Source organism: Aquarana catesbeiana, linkage group LG06 (genome assembly GCF_042186555.1).
Source record: "Aquarana catesbeiana isolate 2022-GZ linkage group LG06, ASM4218655v1, whole genome shotgun sequence".
NCBI lineage: Eukaryota > Metazoa > Chordata > Amphibia > Anura > Ranidae > Aquarana > Aquarana catesbeiana.
In genome coordinates this window covers 391,533,646-391,555,165 of record NC_133329.1, presented here as the reverse complement: position 1 = coordinate 391,555,165, position 21,520 = coordinate 391,533,646, and the positions used below count along the sequence as shown (strand labels likewise).

The following is a 21,520-nucleotide window of genomic DNA, read 5'->3' as shown; positions in this document are numbered from 1 at the left end:
GAACAGGGGGAACATAGGTGGGGCAGAAGAGCAGGGGGTACAGAGGTGAAACAGATGTGCAGGAGGTACATTAGTAAGGCAGATGAAAAAGCGGGTTACAGTGGTAGGGCAGATGAGAAGGTGATTCAGTAGTAGACAGAAGAACATGGGAATATGGCGGTGGAGCAAATGTGCAGAGAGGTACAGTGGTGGGGCAGATGAGAAAAATGGTACATTGATGGGGTAGATGAGCAGAGGGGTTACAGTGGTGGGGCAGAAGAGCAAGGGGGTACAGTGGTGGTGCAGATGTGCAGAAGGTGCAGTGGTGGGAGGGATGCGAAGGGGGTTCAGCAGTGGGACAGAAAAGCAGGGGGGTACAGTGATGAGGCAGATGAGCGGGGGAGGGGTTTAGTGTTGGGCCAGATGACAAGGGGGTTACAGTGGTGGGAAAATGAGCAGGAGGGGTTCAGTGTTGGGGCAGATGAGAAGGGGGTTTAGCGGTGGGACAGAAGAGCAGGGGGGTACAGCGGTGGGGCAGATGTGAAAGGAGGTGCATTGGTGGACAGATGAGCAGGGGGTTACAGTGGTTGGGCAGAAGAGCAGGGAGAACAGAGGTGAGACAGATGTGCAGGAGGTACAGTGATGGGGCAGAAGAGAAAGGGGGTTACAGTGGTGGGGCAGATGAGAAAGGGGGTTACAGAGGTGGGGCAGATGAGAAAGGGGGTTACAGAGGTGGGGCAGATGAGAAAGGGGGTTACAGAGGTGGGGCAGATGAGAAAGGGGGTTACAGTGGTGGGGCAGATGAGAAAGGGGGTTACAGAGGTGGGGCAGATGAGAAAGGGGGTACATTAGTGGTACAGATGAGCAGGGGGTTACAGCGGTGGGGCAGAAGAGCAGGGGGAACAGAGGTGAGACAGATGTGCAGGAGGTACAGTGATGGGGCAGAAGAGAAAGGGGGTTACAGAGGTGGGGCAGATGAGAAAGGGGGTTACAGAGGTGAGGCAGATGAGAAAGGGGGTTACAGTGGTGGGGCAGATGAGAAAGAGGGTTACAGAGGTGGGGCAGATGAGAAAGGGGGTTACAGTGGTGGGGCAGATGAGAAAGGGGGTTACAGAGGTGGGGAAGATGAGCAGGGGGAACAGAGGTGGGACAGATGTGCGGGAGGTACAGTGGTGGGGCAGATGAGAAAGGGGTTTACAGTGGTGGGGCAGATGAGAAAGGGGGTTAGAGAGGTGGGACAGATGAGAAAGGGGGTTACAGTGGTGGGGCAGATGAGCAGATAAGTTCAGTGTTAGGACAGATGAGAAGATGGTTCAGCAGTGAGACAGAAGAGCATGGGGGTACGGTGGTGGGGCAGATGTGCAGGGGGTTACAGTGGTGGGGCAGATGTGCAGGGGGGTACAGTGGTGGGGCAGATTTTCAGGTGATACAGTGATCTGAGGTGTGAAGGTGTATGAATTGGGGTTGATCTGAGGCGTGAGAGTGCAGGATGTTAATTTCTCACTGCTAAAGTAGTTTACAGCATTTACTTTATAAAAAATCCTTTTCGTGATTGAGATTGTGAAGTTGACTTTTTTTGTTATAAAATCGGTACGCTCAATTTCTTTGAAAACATTTTTCGGCACACTGCTCAAAAGGCTGCTTACCTCCTGGCCTATCAGTTTTTATTAAAGATGGAAAATGGGCTGTGGAGCAAGACCCGCTGTCGCCCAAAACTATTTTCTCATTTTCAATAATCAAAGAAGGTAAGGAAAAAAGGATGGAAAAGGTAAAAGGATAGAAGGGGGGGAAAGGTAAGGCTGGGGGGGGGGGTGAAATGGCGTTGGTTCAGGATAACTATGATGAATGGGCTCCGGAACTTTTCTGTGACATTAAGTCCCAAGAAGGGCAGTACCCTCTGCGGAGACAACAATCTGGTTCCATAGTCCCCAAGTGTTAGAGTATTTTTCCTGTTGGTGTTGTGCAGTGAGTACTCGATCTTCCATCTCATTTGGAATGGAGTTTTTATAGAGTTTGGCTCAGATGGAGGAGACATGTAGCAGGAAAAAGCTGGATCACCAGGAACCTTGTATTCCGTAAATTTTTGCGTGGTTTATCTGTCTCCCAGAAGTGGATCAATTTAGGGCACGACCAAAATATGTGAAGTCGTGTTCCTCCATCCCCCTGGCATCTCCAACATTGGTCAGTAGTTGCAGGGTGAGGTACCACCTTGTTAACAGTTTATAGTTGGTCTCTTTAATTTTTGTACAAACCGATGATTTCAACGAAAATCTGAGGACATGTTGTATCTGAGCAGATGTTAATGTACGCCCCAGCTTACTTTCCCATTTGTTCAAGAACGGTAAGTGTGGTTGTTCAGCCGGACAGTTCAAGAGGGCGTATGTTTTGGATAGAGCCTGTGGAAGGGAACCCTCTTTGGAACAGTATGCTTCAAAGGACGTCAGGGGACGATTAAATCCCTGTGAATTAGGCAAAGTATTGAGAAAGTGTTGTAATTGTAGCGCTGTCCACAAGGAAAGTTTGAAGGGCTCATTAGCACTACTGTGGAAGGCCATTGGCCTCCCGTTAGGAAGTGGGATGCCTGGACCCTACCTGTTTGGCTTAGGGTCCGAAACATTTGCGGTTCCAGACCAGGGAGGAACCACGGTTTTTCTATGATAGGGAGCAATGGGGAATCAGGGAAGAAAGCCGGTTCTGTGTGCTGACCTGGGAGCATATGCGGAGTGTCGTACCCAATATGGGGTGTAACTTCAGCACAGGTGGTAGTTGGTCATAGCACCACAGAGCCCCTGGCAGCAGAATGTCAGTCTGGGCCTGTTCCAGTTGTGCCCACAATTTAGAGCAGTGATGCCAAAATTTATTAATTTTAAGCTACTGCCACGGGGGCCTAACTTCTCATATAAAATAACGAACTGTTATGTATTTATCATAGATTAAATAAAACATCTCACTGATCAAACTGCAACAAGCTTTTATCCCTACTTACATTGCGATTATTACTGATTTCTGCCATGTGCATGCTAGGTTTAATGCAATAATAACTTCATCTAACAATTAACTACTAACTTGGATGTTGTTATTGGCAAAGAATATGAAATCTCTGAAATGATGTGAGATCTTACGTTAAAACCTCTTGATCTTACCGGATCTAACGAATATCTATTAGCCCGAATGATTTTTGGCCCGAAAATTTGATAAGGGGGGGCCAGCCCCCCTCATTAATCACTTAATAAGTCTCTAATAATGTGAGATCTAACGTTAAAAACACTTGATCATACCGGATCTAACAAATTGCTTCCAAAATAGCTAACTGTTTGGTCAATTTTTTGATAAGGGGGGGCTGATGACGGGTTAGCCCCCCCAGCAAATAACTGTTAATATCGCTTCTTCTGTGTGAGATCTAACGCAGACAACGGTTGATCTAACCTGATCTAACAAAGATCTAACAAACTGCATAAGATTTTTTCAAAAATTTTGATATGAGGGGCTAACCCGGCAGAGGTGCCTTTTTCAGGGTACAATATGAAGTGCAGTGCCAGTACAGTGGGAGGAGCTTTACATTAAGGAAACCCAATCTGAGTTTAGGTTCTGTATGTAAGCTTTAATAACAAGGTGTAAAGTCAATGTGGTTTGACAACATATAACGCACAATATCTCCGCAACCAAAGCTGCACAAATGTTTATTTTTGCGGCACAAACCAGCACAAACCCGGCACAAACAAATGGCGCGTTTGTTTTTAAAATTCAGGAACATGGGGTGCAATGTGGGCGGGGTTGCTGCAACTATAACGCACAATATCTCAGCAACCAAAGCGGCACAAACGTTTATTTTTGCGGCACAAACCAGCACAAACGCGGCACAAACGAATGGCACGTTTGTTTTTAAAATTCAAGAACATGGGGTGCAAAATGGGCGGGGTTACAGCAACTATAAACGCACAATATCTCCGCAACCAAAGCGGAACAAACATTTATTTTTGCGGCACAAACCAGCACAAACACAGCACAAACAAATGGCGCGTTTGTTTTTAAAATTCAGGAACATGGGGTGCAAAATGGGCGGGGTTACAGCAACTATAACGCACAATATCTCCGCAACCAAAGCGGCACAAACGTTTATTTTTGCGGCACAAACCAGCACAAACGCGGCACAAATGAATGGCACGTTTGTTTTTAAAATTCAGAAACATGGGGTGCAAAATGGGCGGGGTTACAGCAACTATAACGCACAATATCTCCGCAACCAAAGCGGCACAAACGTTTATTTTTGCGGCACAAACCAGCACAAACGCGGCACAAACGAATGGTGCATTTGTTTTTAAAATTCAGGAACATGGGGTGCAAAATGGGCGGAGTTAAAGCAACTATAACGCACAATATCTCCGCAACCAAAGTGGCACAAACGTTTATTTTTGCGGCACAAACCAGCACAAACGCGGCACAAACGAATGGCGCGTTTGTTTTTAAAATTCAGGAACATGGGGTGCAAAATGGGCGGGGTTACAGCAACTATAACGCACAATATCTCCGCAACCAAAGCGGCACAAACGTTTATTTTTGCGGCACAAACCAGCACAAATGCGGCACAAACGAATGGCGCGTTTGTTTTTAAAATTCAAGAACATGGGGTGCAAAATGGGCGGGGTTACAGCAACTATAACGCACAATATCTCCGCAACCAAAGCGGAACAAACATTTATTTTTGCGGCACAAACCAGCACAAACACAGCACAAACAAATGGCGCGTTTGTTTTTAAAATTCAGGAACATGGGGTGCAAAATGGGCGGGGTTACAGCAACTATAACGCACAATATCTCCGCAACCAAAGCGGCACAAACGTTTATTTTTGCGGCACAAACCAGCACAAACGCGGCACAAATGAATGGCACGTTTGTTTTTAAAATTCAGAAACATGGGGTGCAAAATGGGCGGGGTTACAGCAACTATAACGCACAATATCTCCGCAACCAAAGCGGCACAAACGTTTATTTTTGCGGCACAAACCAGCACAAACGCGGCACAAACAAATGGCACGTTTGTTTTTAAAATTCAGGAACATGGGGTGCAAAATGGGCGGGGTTACAGCAACTATAACGCACAATATCTCCGCAACCAAAGCGGCACAAACATTTATTTTTGCGGCACAAACCAGCACAAACGCGGCACAAACGAATGGCGCGTTTGTTTTTAAAATTCAGGAACATGGGGTGCAAAATGGGCGGGGTTACAGCAACTATAACGCACAATATCTCCGCAACCAAAGCGGCACAAACGTTTATTTTTGCGGCACAAACCAGCACAAACGTGGCACAAACGAATGGCGCGTTTGTTTTTAAAATTCAGGGACATGGGGTGCAAAGTGGGCGGGGCTTGCATTAAATTGAATGTTTAATATCTCAGAAACCGAACCGGCACAAACGCTCATTTTTGCGGCACAAATCAGCACAAACGCGGCACAAACGAATGGTATATTTTTATTCACGTTTTACAAACATGGGGTGCCAACTTCACACAGCTGAACCTTACACTTATTTGTACTTACCTTTGTTTGCTTGGGGGAAACCTTTCTGTCAAAGATAATAGAGATATTTTGGGTGCAGTTCTCCAAATGTAAACTTATATGTGCAAAAAGAAAACTGCGCTGTATCCTAACGTCTGAATGCAGCTCAAAGTGAGATACACACAAACAGAATAGGTAAATGATGGTAGCTGCGCTCTAAATAATGACATATATCCCCCCCCAAAAAAGATATAAAACACACTTAAAAATAAAAATCAGCAAGTCCCATTAGTGAACCATGTGACAAAAAAAACACAATTGAGTCCTCCAAATTTCTAATGAGAGATCTTGAAAATCCTTCGATATAGAAGGAAGATGGATGAACCAAAACACATTAGTGAACCATGTGACAAACCCGTGCCCCAGGACAACGTCAGACTTGTGACGAAACGTGCCAAGGGGAGAGACGTGCTGACCGTGCTGTAGCGTCCCGATTGGACGGGTGTGTGTATCGTAGCAGGGCGGCTTATGTTCTACCCTGGTAACGTTTTACCCACATGAATGTGATAGTGTTTTTTATTTAATAAACCCCATCTGGTTTTACCTATGGGGATTCTTTACTGCCTTTCCTTTGGGCTGGTTTGATCATCATTTTCGAGTGTGAATTTGAATGCTGGGTTCTCCGATCATCTACAAGATCATCAGTCTATAGTGATATATGGAGGCTGCCTGTGGTTCGATCGACCATTTGCGGTTCTTGGAGGAAAAGGCCCTGGCTGGGTGTTAGCCACAAGCTTTAAAGCTTGTGCAGCTGGTAAGCGTGCCCTCTCTGTGGTGGTGAGTTCACTATTGTCTGTCATAATCATAGGAGGAAGTCACAGCATAGTGTGTTTTGGTTCATCCATCTTCCTTCTATATTGAAGGATTTTCAAGATCTCTCATTATAAATTTGGAGGACTCAATTGTGGGGTTTTTTTGTCACATGGTCCACTAATGGGACTTGCTGATTTTTATTTTTAAGTGTTTTTTATATCTTTTTTTGTGATATATAATTATTTAGAGTGCAGCTCCCATCATTTTCCAAAATGTAAACTACCCTGAGTATGCTAGGGGCTAGTTCTTAATGTGTCTTATTTTTTTACGTGTTTTTATTTCAAAGTGATCAATTTCAGCTATTAGATTAAGGATCTTTAATATGAGAAATGAGAAAAGAGTTGTAGTTTGTAGTTTTCTATAAACATTGGTGAGATACCTTATGTTGAAAAGGGAAGCCTGGGGTTGCCCCAAGCAATGCCCCTGGCAGAAATAGAAAGAACTGGACTATCTCGGTACCCAAGGATTAGAGAAAAAGTATCATAAAATATAACAATTTATTTATCAAAAAGCATGATTAAAAGGGAAGAGGCAAAAAAAAACACTTCTGCAAAAAAATATATACAATCAAAGGTTACAGCCATGCAGGATTCTTAAAAGAATTTAGAGGGTCGATGAACCCCCAAAAATGTAGTAAATCTTGACATGGTCCTCTACATGTTTCGCAGCATAAGCAGCTTCCTCAGGAGGAGTCAATTATTGTCATCTGGGGAAACCAGTGGATAATAGGACAGCGCAATAGAGGCACCCAAAGGTAGTCCCCTCCACGGCGGATACGGGAGACACCAAGGCTACTTTCACACTGGGGCGGGGGGACGTTAGCGGGGGGACGTTAGCGGGGGGACGTTAGCGGTAAGCCACTGCTGTTATAGCGGTGCTTTTCAGCCTCTAGTGGGGCTTTTTTAACCCCCGCTAGCTGCCGAGGAAAGGGTTAAAAGCGTCCGAAAAGCACCGATGCCGACGCGCTTTGCAGGCGCTTCGGCAGCCCTGCCCATTGATTTCAGTGGCAGGGGGAGGTTTGCGAGCGGTGTATACACCGCTCTTGCACCACTCCAAAGGTGCTGCTTGCAGAACTTTTTTTCCCGTCCTGCAAGCACACCTCCCCAGTGTGAAAGCAATCGGCTTTCACACTGGGGCTACAGAAGAGGCAGTTACGCCTGTAAAACACCTCAGTGTGAAATTAGCCTAGTTCTAATATATCTGGATATCCAATATAGCAACCCGGGGGTCAGGGTTTCAAGATGTTGCTTGCAAAGCAGGGATTATGCTGTAAACATTCCCAAGAGGGACCTGCCTCAACAGTATCAAAGTCCCATACAGTATGTAGCCTCGAGCGCCGTATACCCCCGGGGAGCAGCCACCATTGTGGATGATGGTACCCGCCCCTATCTTAAATCTAAATTGAGGCATACCCTTAAATTCTAGAGATACCTTAAGTTATTTTTAGCCCCACATTATTATTTTAAAGTCTATCTCAGCTTTTCTCAACCAGGGTTCCTCCAGAGGTTGCTAGGGGTTCCTTGAGCAATGAGCAATTTCTGCCTCTCAGGTAAGATCCCACTGACACTGTTGGTCTTTTTAGCTATGTATAAGGCAGTAATTCTTCCCACTGACCACCAATGTAAGGAGCATTCTACCCACTGACCACCAATGTAAGGAGCATTCTTCTCACTGATCACCAATGTAAGGAGCATTCTTCCCACTGATCACCAATGTAAGGAACATTCTTCTCACTGATCACCAATGTAAGGAGCATTCTTCTCACTGATCACCAATGTAAGGAGCATTCTTCTCACTGATCACCAATGTAAGGAACATTCTTCCCACTGACCACCAATGTAAGGAACATTCTTCCCACTGACCACCAATGTAAGGAGCATTCTTCTCACTGATCACCAATGTAAGGGACATTCTTCTCACTGATCACCAATGTAAGGAGCGTTCTTCCCACTGACCACCAATGTAAGGGACATTCTTCTCACTGATCACCAATGTAAGGAACATTCTACCCACTGATCACCAATGTAAGGGACATTTTTCCCACTGATCACCAATGTAAGGGACTTACATTAGGGTAATTTGTCAGACTTTTCCCCTTTATTCTCACCTGGTGATCCTGCCAGTAACACACTTCCTGTGCTGGGTGGCAACACTCACTCACTGTACTGTATCAATGGATGATCAGCAGAGGGCACAGGAAGTTATCAGCTCAGATTTCTGTCAGGATCAACAGGTATTTATTTGTATTATTGTATGGCTATAATGTAACACTTTCAATTGTATACTTACACGACTTAAAGGGAGGAAATAAGAGAAGTTCATTCAAACTTTACTATATGACGTATCCTAGCAGCAAAAATAATCCCTCTACTTGTACAATAATTTATTGTTTAACAACTGAACACATCTACTGCAAATTTTCTATAAAGCTCACCATACATGTAACAATCTAACTGTACAATCTCCTTTAGGTTAGGTTCACTCTATAAAGGTGCAAAGGCGCATGCGTGTATTCCTGCGCAGCATGTGTAGGGCAGCCTGTTCATGTCAATGGGCTGTTTGATCCTGTCTTCTCTGATCCTCCCCTTCTTTTTTTTTTTTTTTAAGTGTTTTTATTGTGCACATAAGGATTATACATACAATACATTGGATAGGTATTACATCAACATTCATATCACCAGAAACACAGCATTAATAGTGCAATTATCTCTGTAACCAGGATATGGTGTTCCAGTCCCCGAGCCTACCCTGATCCTCCCCTTCTTACACTGTCCCCAATTCATCTCCTAATAGTACAGAGCCTTGAGGTCACTCACTCTGCACATACTCAGTTTGGTGTGTATTGATAGAGAGTTGTTTTTTTTTGTTTTTTTTTATGAGAGAGTGCATGTGATCAGCACAGGGCCAATCAGCACTTTCCAGACAGAGGGTCAGGGGTCCTGCAGCCTCATAGGACAGCCAGAGTAGAATGGAAACTCCTCCTACAAGCTTTAACCAGACACTGATAGAAGTCACAAGACTGCTATATACTGCTGATGAGAAAAGATAGTTAGCCATTTATTTTTACTAAAATAATTGCATTTCCATGTTCTGTGTACTGTTGGAGACCAGATATAGTGAATGCAGAGTCCGGGGTTTAGTAACACTTTAATGTCGCTGATGCAGGTCAGTGAGTGTTAGTAAAGTGTGCGGTTTTGCTCACATTCCCAATGCGCGAACCTGGCCTTCTATTTACCAAAACGTTGTAATAAGAGGATCTACTTAAACTATCCAATCGATTCATAGATCTTCAAGAAAGCCCTTGTGCTACATACCTGCAGTACAGCTAGATCTAAAAGGAGATTGTACAGGCAGATTGTAACGTGTTTGATGAATTTAGGCTTTTTTTACTTTGCTGAAACTTGAACTTTTATTTGTAAAGGATTCTAAGGCTGACCATACACTATACCTCTGGGGCCCAATCTGCAGTCCCAGAGTTGTATGTGGCTCTTCGGTATGTGATGTGCGGTCCTCGGCCCTCAGCAGTCTGTAGTGAGAACATTGATTAGAGTGATAGCATTGATCTCTACCAGCCTCATGTAACATCTTCCCAGTTTCCTATTGTTTTCTGCAGCATCTCCCCACCAACAATGTATCCTGTCCTCACTCTCTGACCCTCATTTCCTCTATTAGATCCGCAGTCTCTGACAGTCCTCTCAAGCATTACATATATTGAACAATATGTGTGACCCTTTGGTGATATCAGGTGCCTCGTTTCAGGCCCCTTTTAGCTCATAAATTGACAACCACTGCTCTATACTAGGGGTCTCCAAACTTTCTAAACAAAGGGCCAATGGGAGGAATTATGCCCCATTATTGGTGTCATTGGGAGGAATTATGCCCCATTGTTGGTGTCGGCGGGAGGAATTATGCCCCATTGTTGGTGTCGGCGGGAGGAATTATGCCCAATTATTGGTGTCAGTTGCAGGAATTATGCCCCATTATTGGTGTCAGTGGCAGAAATTATGCCCCATTGTTGGTGTCAGCGGGAGGAATTATGCCCCATTGTTGGTGTCGGCGGGAGGAATTATGCCCCATTGTTGGTGTCGGCGGGAGGAATTATGCCCAATTATTGGTGTCAGTTGCAGGAATTATGCCCCATTATAAGTGACAGTGGCAGAAATTATGCCCCATTGTTGGTGTCAGCGGGAGGAATTATGCCCCATTGTTGGTGTCAGCGGGAGGAATTATGCCCCATTGTTGTTCTCGGTGGCAGGAATTATGCCCCATTGTTGGTGTCTTTGGGAGGCATTATGCTTCATTGTTGGTGTCATTGGGAGGCATTATGCCCCATTGTGGGTGTCAGTGAAAGGGTCTATGCTTCAAGGGCCAGATAAAGTTAAGCAAAGTGCCGCAGTTTGGAGAACACTTCCCTATACAATAAATGTATATACTCCTATGCAGTAGATCTACCATTATTGATGTACTGCAAAAGTCTGCGTGTCTTGATGCTAATTATTGTTTAGCTTTGTCCTCATATTACATCGTTTTGTTAGCTGGCCACACACTTTACAATCTAACTGTAAAATCACCTTTAGATGTACTATCACCTATGTGGTAGAAGGGCCTGTTTGGATAGAAATTAAATGGAATGTTTAGGTGTATCCTCCTATTATTTTTAGTAGATCTAGCAATCTTTGTACAATCAACGTTAGGTTTACTAAAACGATCTCATATGAGAGCCTACCTATACAATCTAATCAATCTGTATCCAGTCATCAGGCTCTTCCACTACCTAGATTTTTGGGAGAGCCAAAGGATATAGTACAATCATATGGTAACATGTGGGGAGCTTAAAAGGAATTGGACAGAGATTGAGCAATTAGATTCTATATTGTATGTCCAGCCAAGATTTCACAATATTTGTTGTTAAAGGTGCCAACAAATTGCATTCACAGTCAACTTAAAGTTGGCCATAAGTTGGCCATAGACGGATCACAATTCGGCTAGTTCAGCAGGGACCAGCCAAAATGTGATCCATATGTGTCCGCTCCAAAGAAGCGACTTAATGTTGGCAATTTTTTCTTGCAGAGTCCCCGTTGTCAGAATACTAGGGGGTTGATTTACTAAAGGCAAATACACTGTGCACTCTGCAAAGTGCAGTTGCTTCAGAGATTAGTAAATGGGTAGAAGCTCTGCTGACTTCCATCATCCAATCATGTGCAAGAAAAAATGCTGTTTCTTTTTATTCTCCTTCCATGTGATTGGGTATTCTTTGCAGCTTTACCTCATTTACTAAGCTTTGGAGCAACTGCACTTGTAGAGCACACAGTCTATTTGCCTTTAGTAAATCAACCCCAATGTCTCAGCGGAGAGGATTTCTCTCTACACCTCAGTTGTGTGGATGGAGTGACCGACTCTTTTTTTTTTTCCTTCAGGTCACTGAAGTGATAAAAAAAAAAAAACAAAAAAAAAAACAATCTATGGCCAGCTATACAATCTGATTGTACAATCTCCTTTATATTTACAAAATCTATGTCATAGAGGGGCACACCTAAATAACCTGTGTGAAATCAGGCATTCCCTTGCAATACACAGTTAATAGTTGATCTAAGGGAGATGATACAATCAGATTGCATAGTGTATGGTCAGGAGTACCCCTTGAATCTGTCAGATGTGTAGCCTCAGGGATACCACTGGTTGAAAAAGCGACTAATGCCATTGTAGGCACACCCTCCCCACCATGGCACACCCTCCCCACCATGGCACACCCTCCCCACCTTTTGGTACTCACAGTGCAGTTCTGGTCCCCGGTGTAGCAGCAGTCCGGCCCTCAGCCAGTGCTCCAGGGGCAATGAGGCGGCCTTGATGTGCTCTGGGGCAGGGACCCCCGTGAATCCACCATAGGGGAAGTGGGGGTGCCCAGTGCCCAGGGTAGGCAGGTGGTAGAGTGGTGCCGGGTACAGCCCATGCAGGGGCAAGTAACTTGTCTTGGAGTACATTTGTGATAAAGGGGTTGATGGGGTCACTGCAGTCTCTCTGCCTTGGTGGTGAGGTACCAGCCGGGGGCGCTCTTCTGCCAGGAGGGCATCAATTCTGAACTTCTGGGAATTGTCCATTCCTTTCTGCATGGCTGGAAGAAGGAGGCTGGGGGTCCTGAGGTCAGCTTCTGGCAGGTGTCTTACAGAAAGATTGCAAGCTGTTTGGCTCACTGCTGAGCTGTGGGAAATGTTGTAGTTATTAATACATTTCTACAGGAGGTAAGTGTGGTGGTAAGTGTCTCCTTGTATGCAGTCCTTCAGCTTTATCCCAAATTCTCACAATTGAGGAAAAGTTCCTTCCCACGCTGTAGTGAGTTGTGTCTGATCCTTGTTGTCACCTCTTCTGCTTGTTCTGCCTCTGTGTCAGTTCTTTCATCTACTTCCCAAGTCCTGGACTCGGCTCACGGCTTCTGATTGGTCCTCAGAGAGTTGTCTAAACCCCCCCCCCCCCCCTTCCCTACTAAAGTTAAGTGGAAGTGTGACAGTTCACTAATGATCTAATTAGCCACTCATTTGAAGCTCCGCCCTCCACAAAGTCATTTAAATATTTCTTTCCTTCTATGTCTACTGAGCAATGAATGAGGTTGTGTCAGCAGGAAGGGGGGTCACAGCAGCAGGGAGCCCAACACAAAACCCTTCTTTCATGGAAATGGATTGCATTGAACTTGTCACCTCTTTCCTTCTGGGGGAAAGTGCCAGGAGGCGACCTGGAACCTCACAGATGTCCCGAAGGGCACCAGTCTGGCTGGGATTTGTAGTTCCCCATAAACTGGTTATGAAGAACTCATTGTAAAAAGCAAATGTTCTCAAATAAATTGCCCAAATCTCTTTTTTTCTACTCTCTTACTTTCTTTCTTCCCCATCTCTCTCTCTCTTTCCCTTTCTTTCACTCCCATTCTGCTCTCACTCTATCCCACTCTCTTTTCCTGCTTTCTCATTCTCTTTATATCCCTCCCTTTATTTTTTTCTCCCTTCATCTTTCTTTCTTTCTTTCTTTCTTTCTTTCTTTCTTTCTTTCTTTCTTTCTTTCTTTCTTTCTTTCTTTCTTTCTTTCTTTCTTTCTTTCTTTCTTTCTTTCTTTCTTTCTTTCTTTCTCCCTTCATCTCTTTCTTTCTTTCTCTCTGTCTCTTCCTTTCTTTCTTTTTTTTCATTTCTTTCATTCTCTCATTCTCTCTATATCCCTCAATTTCTTTCTTTCATTCACCCTTCATCTTTCTTTCTTTCTTTCTTTCTTTCTTTCTTTCTTTCTTTCTTTCTTTCTTTCTTTCTTTCTTTCTTTCTTTCTTTCTTTCTTTCTTTTTTTCTTTCTCCCTTCATCTCTTTCTTTCTTTCTTTCTTTCTTTCTTTCTTTCTTTCTTTCTTTCTTTCTTTCTTTCTTTCTTTCTTTCTTTCTCCCTTCATCTCTTTCTTTCTTTCTTTCTTTCTTTCTTTCTTTCTTTCTTTCTTTCTTTCTTTCTTTCTTTCTTTCTTTCTTTCTTTCTTTCTTTCTTTCTTTCTTTCTCTCTCTCTCTCTCTCTTTCTTTCTTTCTTTCTTTCTTTCTTTCTTTCTCTTTCTTTCTTTCTTTCTTTCTTTCTTTCTTTCTTTCTTTCTTTCTTTCTTTCTTTCTTTCTTTCTTTCTTTCTTTCTTTCTTTCTTTCGTTCTTTCTTTCTCCCTTCATCTCTTTCTTTCTTTCTTTCTTTCTTTCTTTCTTTCTTTCTTTCTTTCTTTCTTTCTTTCTTTCTTTCTTTCTTTCTTTCTTTCTTTCTTTCTTTCTTTCTTTCTTTCTTTCTTTCTCCCTTCATCTCTTTCTTTCTTTCTTTCTTTCTTTCTTTCTTTCTTTCTTTCTTTCTTTCTTTCTCTCTTTCTCTCTTTCTTTCTTTCTTTCTTTCTTTCTTTCTTTCTTTCTTTCTTTCTTTCTTTCTTTCTTTCTCACTTCATCTCTTTCTTTTGTTCTTTTCTCTTTCTTTTGTTCTTTCTATATTTTTATCTTTTCCTCTTTCCCTTTCTCCCCTTTCTCCTCCATCTCTCTTTTTCTCCCTCCGGGCCAGTTCACACCACATGCAGTCCTGTGCATTTTATTTTTGCATCAAAAACACCTGGAAAGTAGTTTACACGGTTTCCAATGGCATAATTCACACCAGTGTAGTCAGTTCCAGTTCCAAAACAAAAGGAGAACATGCTGCATTTTTCCTGCACTGGATGGTAGTGGAACGCAGTAAAACGCATCAAAAATGCACTGGGACACATCAAAACACACCAGACCTCAGTACAGTGAAAAAAAAACAGGAAAAAAAAGGAGAAAAAAAGCATCTGGTTTGCATCTGGAAACGCATCAAAAATGCACAGGAACAAGTAAAAAATGTGTTAAATACATGCATGCAAAAACACATCCGGAATGGATCTGGAGTGAACCAGCAATTAATCTCTCTCTCCATGTATAATGCGGCTGTATTTGGTTTATGAAGGAAACATAAATTTATGAACAGAAAAATGTTGATTTTCTAATATAGGCTGAAATTCGAATGCATTCTATCTATCTATCTATCTATCTATCTATCTATCTATCTATCTATCTATCTATCTATCTATCTATCTATCTATCTATCTATCTATCTATCTATTTTCCACCACCCCCTCCCTTTAGAATGTAAGTTCTACAAGCAGCACCCTCCTGTCCCTTCTGTATTGAACTGTATTGTAATTGTGTTGTCCCCCCTCTACATTGTAAAGCACTGCGTAAACTGTTGGCGCTATATAAATCGTGAATAATAATAATAATAATAATAACATAAAAATTTTTTATATGTGTATTATCTTTCTAAATAAAGATTCATTTTCATATTTCTTTTATATAACTAGTTTGCAGATAGAGCTATACAATATCAAAGCAGAATCAACAGGATATTTGATATAGTATGCACAATATCTATCTATCTGTATCTATCGATCTTTCTAATTTTATCTATCCAATTTGATCTATCTATCTAGCTTTTTAATTGTATCTATCTATCTATCTATCTATCTATCTATCTATCTATCTATCCATCTATCTATCTATCTATCTATCTATCTATCTATCTATCTATCTATCTATCTATCTATCTTATCTATCTTATCTATGTCTATTTATCTATATTTTATATGCTTGCTAGCTTCTAATTCAAGGTTATTTTTTGTTATCTTCTAAATAAAGGTTTATTTTCATATTTTTTTATATAACTAGGTTGCAGATATAGCTATACAATATCAAGCCAGAATCAACAGAATATTTGATATAGTCCACACAATATCTATCTATCTATCTATCTATCTATCTATCTATCTATCTATCTATCTATCTATCTATCTATCTATCTACATATCTGTATATCTATTTATCTATCTTTATCTATCTATCTGTATATCTATCTATCTATCTGTATATCTGTCTATCTATCTATCTATTTATCGGTATATCTATCTATCTGTATATCTATCTATTTATCGGTATATCTATTTGCATATCTGTATATCTATTTATCCATCTATCTGTATATATATACGTCTATCTATCTATCTACCTATCTATCTATCTATCTATCTATCTATCTATCTATCTATCTATCTATCCATACTTTTTAATTTAAATTGAATCTATTTTTATGTGCCTATAGATATAGTTACAATACAGAACCAGAAGCCACAAGATAGTTATTATAGTATGAACGGTTTAGTACATATTTGTTATATTGTGTCCCCTTCTGATTTACAGTGTTGTTTATGTGTTAGTTTTCCCGCTGTTGTTTTATTATAATCCTCAGTTTATAGCCCACAATTAGCCAACTGCTATTATTCTTTTGTAGCATTATCAGAGCAGAAATGAACATATCGATCTGTATTTAATAAGTCTCCCCTCTGTTCCTCTCTCCGTTCTGATGTGACATCAGTTACTGGGAAATTGCAACCTTTAGTAAATGTTCTTTTAATAGTTTTATGGTTCTGTGGATAAGGCCCGCAGCTGGTGAGCCCAGGACCTGTCTTAGTGAAATCTCTGATTGGAGATGTGACAATTAATCTCCCCATTTATGACACAAAGAATATATTGTTGGTGTGCAGGTGACTTGTCATATCCTGATATGACTTCATAGAGCCGCCACCCTCAACCCTCTTATCAGGCCGCTGTCATTAAACGGTTTCTTTACAACCCTGGAAATGTAAGCAGTTCATCCAGGCAGATTAAACACCTCTCCAAAACTAATTAGCTGTCATTACAATTTACCACCGATTACAGATCAATTCCAGCAACCCAGCCTTGAAGAAGATGGCTCTACTGATACAGTCGGTATCTGATAACATTGAGAACATAAAAGAGACAGAAGGGTCAAATCCTATTCGATATATACAGTATACCGCCCTGTCATTCATCCCAATGGCTGGGAAGGGCACAGTCTGACTCAATTTCCTCGTTCTTCATTGTCATACAGAGGGAATGCGGATGGCTGTATATACTTTTTAAAATTATTTTTACAGGTATTTATATAGTACTGAAAGTTTATGCAGTGCTTTACATATATTGTACATTCACATCAGTATCGGCATTCACATATTTACATTTATTTATATACCTGCCTGAGTTTGCATGTTCTCCCTGTGCCTGCGTGGGTTTCCTCCGGGTACTCCGTTTTCCTCCCACACTCCATAGACACGCTGGTAGGTTAATTGGCTCCTGTCTAAGGGTCCATGCAAAATTGGCTCTAAAATCGCTGCTTCTAGTTTTGTGTTCTGCCTGTAGAAGTCGCTCAATATTATCCTATATGTCCAGGCACATTAGGACGATTAGAGCATACCACCCAACATTTTGAGATGGGAATGAGGGACACCTACTATCAAACGTATGTAGGCATAGGACATGCCCCCCTGCCACACACCCCTAGACCCCTTTCACACCGAGGGCGTTTTGCAGGCGCTATAGCGTTAAAAGAGCAGTGCGCTGGCAGGACGTCAGGAAAAGTCCTGCCAGCAGCTTCTTTGGAGCGGTGTGTTTACCACTTCTCCACCGCTGCTCTCCATTGAAATCAATGGGGCAGCGCTGGGATACTGCCGGCAAGACGCCGGTATTGCGGCGCATTGCAGGTGGTTTTAACCCTTTATCAGCCGCTAGCAGGGGGTAAAAGCGCCCCGAAATGCGCCGCAAATCCGACGGTAAAACGCCGCTGAAAATAGCGGCGTTTTACCGCTGACGCTATGGGTGGCTCGGTGTGAAAGGGGTCTTAGAGTCCTTTCACACTGAGAAGCTTCAAAAATGCCCTAAAACGCCTTAGCGATATTACTGCGTTTTTACCGCATTTTTGGGGCACTATCGGGCGTTTTAACGGCGTTTTTCAAGTGTTATTGAAGCATGGGCATCAACGAACAACCCCACCTCCCTTCATCACAATTTCTGTCCTGTTGGTGTAGATGCTCTCTTTTCTGCTTGCATGTTTACCTTTTTTGTGAGATCATGTGACTTTTCTACAGCTCAGGGCGGATTTTAGGCGCTATTCAGGCGTTTTTACAGCGCTTTAAATTCATTTCAATGGAGAGGGGTGTTTTTGAAGCGCTTTTTTCAATGCTCCAAAAGTTGCTCCAAAGATGCTGCTTGCAGGACTTTTCTCAACGCCCCACCAGCGCAACGCCTCAGTGTGAAAGGGTCCATTGAGATGCACTGGGAGCGTTTTATGAGCTTTTTAATAGTGCTATTTTTAGCGCTAAAACGCCGCAAAAACGCCTCAGTGTGAAAGGGGTCTTAAAGAGGACATAACCCAAAAAAAAAAAAAAGTTAATTCAATCCACATGTGCTTTTTTTTCATCACTTCTATTCCTTTATACTGGCTTTTTAAATTGACAAATGCATCAATTTAGAATTTGGATGAAATGTTTAGCACTGGGAAACACTTTTTGAAAGATAAAAAGTGCATTTTATATATAACTATATAGATCAGACCAAAATGAGGGACAAATGAGGGGGAAAGAGGGACAGAGGGACATTACTCCAAATCAGGGACAGTCCCTCGAAATCAGGGACAGTTGGGAGCTATGATAGAGGCATATTTTAAACTCAGTGTTTAGAAGCAGAAAAAAAAAACCCTTCTGGTTTGCGTATCTGATTGGAGCTTTCTGGCAGAAAAAAACGCTAAACTCGCCTGAACTATGTACAAAAAATGCTCTATATGAACTATTTTTTAAGCCAAGTGTGCATGGATTAAATATGTATATGTATGAATGTGAGTTAGCGTTCACATTGGGCAGATTCGGCATGTAATTGGACATGTCAAATTGCATGCCAAATCAATGGCTATTGCCGGCAATAGCACTGTCCGAATCGATTCCCAAAAGCAGTTCCTGTACTACTTTTGGCGACTTCCGGGACGATTTGAATAGACATCTGTGCATGAACCTGCACAGATGTTTGTCAAATGCCCCCCCCCCTGAAGTCGGATTGCATTGCAGGTTAGAAATCGTGCAAGTTCAGCTGAAATCGCACAATTTCTAACCCACAGCAGTGTGAACCTGGGCCCAGAGATCTTAGATTGTAAGCTCCTTGAGGGTGAGGACTGATGTGATTGTACAATATATGTGTAAAGCGCTGCGTAAATTGACAGCGTTATATAAGTACCAATAAAAAATAAATATATATTCCAACAAACAGGATGTGGCATCACAGTATTCACTTCCAACTTCTCTTTTAAAAAAGTATTTTTTGAAAAGTAACAATTAAAACAAGAAGGCAATATCCCTTTTTATTTTATATTTATGATATATTTTATTGTTATATTTAAAAAAAAAAAAATCCTAAGTAGACCAACAAAAAAAAAAATGAAAAAACGAAAGAAAAAAAAAAGATCTACGGTCTCTAAAAATGATGCAAGTTGCTGTTTGAACTGTTTCTTTTTTCCTAATGTCTAAAAAAAAACCCTGCTGTCAGAATACATTGATCAGCAGCTGCAGCCCCTCTGCGAACCGCTGCGGGTGTCAATACAATGGTAATGATACCTGCAGATCGGTTCACAGATCGCAGTGCAAACTGTGAACTCGCACAGGAATCGGAAGGCATGGGTGAAAAAAAAGTCCCTGCACTATTCAAAAAGTATTTTTTGAAAAGTAACAGTTAAAACAAGAAGGCAATATCCCTTTTTATTTTATATTTATGATATATTTTATTGTTATATTAAAAAAAAAAAAAAAGCACTTTGTGAAACAAAAAAAAAAAAAAGCTAAGTAGACCAGCAAAAAAAATGAAATAACTAAAGAAAAAAAAAAAGATCTACGGTCTCTAAAAATGATGCAAGTTGCTGTTTGAACTGTTTCTTTTTTCCTAATGTCTAAAAAAAAACCCCTGCTGTCAGAATATATTGATCAGCAGCTGCAGCCCCTCTGCGAACTGCTGCGGGTGTCAATACAATGGTAATGACACCTGCAGATCGGTTCACAGATCGCAGTGCAAACTGTGAACTCGCACAGGAATCGGAACGCATGGGTGAAAAAAAAAGTCCCTGCACTATTCAAAAAGTATTTTTTGAAAAGTAACAGTTAAAAGAACCGTATGGCTAAACTCGCATTGCACAGACATCGCATTCGATCGGCACCGCAGTGCAGGTATGAATCACATGCGATGTCTGTGTTCGCACAAGTGTGAGTCTGGGCTCAAAGTGAATGTTCACTTCTATTAGAGAATGAAGTGATGCAACTTAAAAATTCACTTTGCAAAGAATATTAAATCATGTGCAAGCAAAATTAGGCACCTTTTGCACATGGGAGTAAAAAACACATAATTTTTTTACTGATCTTTAAATATATACATTGTTGGCCTCTTCCATGCTGCTAAGTAAAGATCAGTACAGCAGCAATGCATACAGAGGCGTGAAAAAAAAATAGAAATTTTTAAGTCATAATATATTTCAACTCATTTGATCAGCAAAATGAACAACAAGCCATTGTGTAAAGAAAAAATATAAAAAAGGATTTTAGCTAACATGTTATTTGGTGATTGAAGAAGTGGATATTCATGTTACAAATATAAAATTCATACAAGTTCTTAAATGAGTTTGGGATGGCTTCATTCATCCAATCATATTGAGGGAAAAATCCTATTTTTTATTTTTTACAATTTTTCTTGCAGACTTTTCTATATTTATATATATATTTTTTTAGTTTGTAATTTGTTTCACTAAGGTAAGTAAATATTCACTTTGAAAGTGAACATAATGTACTCCCGGTAATGGGGAGGGCAAAATGATGTTGGTCTAAATTGGTCTTAAGTATTTTACTTTCAATGTGTTCTGACTGTTTAGTCATGATTTTTGTGGTTTGTTTGTTTTTTAATTTTTAGATGGTTGAAGTCAGCCTAGCATCACCTCATTCACTAAGCAAAGTGAATATTCAACTACTGCAGTCATTCCAATCATATGAGATCAAAAATCCTAATTTTTTTCATTTTCCTTGCACGTAACCAGATATTTTTTACGAGGTGAATTTTCATTTTTGTTTCACCTCATTCACTAAGATAGTTGAAAATTCACTGTGCAAAGTAAAAATTGCCTTTAAAAAGTAAACCTACTCTACTCATGTAGAAAATCAACTTTACCGACTCCAACACATTTATCAATATCGCCAATAATCTGCTTATTTCGCCATATTTCTGTGAAGCAAAACCTGACAGTTTTACTCATGCCTATTATTCAGTAATTATTTATATGGTATAAAATCTTCATAAACAAAATACTGCAAAATATTCAAGTATAGTCTGTCTTTTAATTTAAACAAAGTGCAGCTCACATAAGTGGATAAACAGATAAACATATGTCAATTAAAAACATATAAAAAAAATACGTGAATAAATAAATGATAAAGTCTAATGTGACAAATCCCAACACCAATGTTGCTTTCAGCATTAAATTCCTGAAATCTTCACCGCTCGTGTCCACTGTGGATGTACACTGTCCAGAGATGTTTGACGCCATACCCTGGTATTTTATACTAAATGTTCTTTTTATTTAGTTTATTTTTACATATTATTTGTTTTATTGTCATTATCACTAAAAAGAAATGAAAAGGAAAAAGAAAAAGAAAGAAAGAAAAATAAAAACATACATAAAAAAAAAAAAAAAAAAAAATATATATATATATATATATATATATATATATACAT

At 41.0% G+C, this 21,520-nt stretch overlaps 1 protein-coding gene across 1 annotated transcript in view; it reads right to left on the bottom strand.

Moving 5' to 3' along the window:
* LOC141147187 (homeobox protein Hox-A4a-like) overlaps window positions 1–12,799 on the bottom strand; it is a 62,588-nt gene extending 49,789 nt beyond the window's left edge. The window contains exon 1 of the mRNA XM_073634343.1: window positions 12,127–12,799. Coding sequence (XP_073490444.1) covers window positions 12,127–12,463 — 337 coding nt within the window. The 5' untranslated portion in view covers window positions 12,464–12,799. The remainder of the gene's footprint in view (window positions 1–12,126) is intronic.
* Window positions 12,800–21,520: the final 8,721 nt, after the last annotated feature.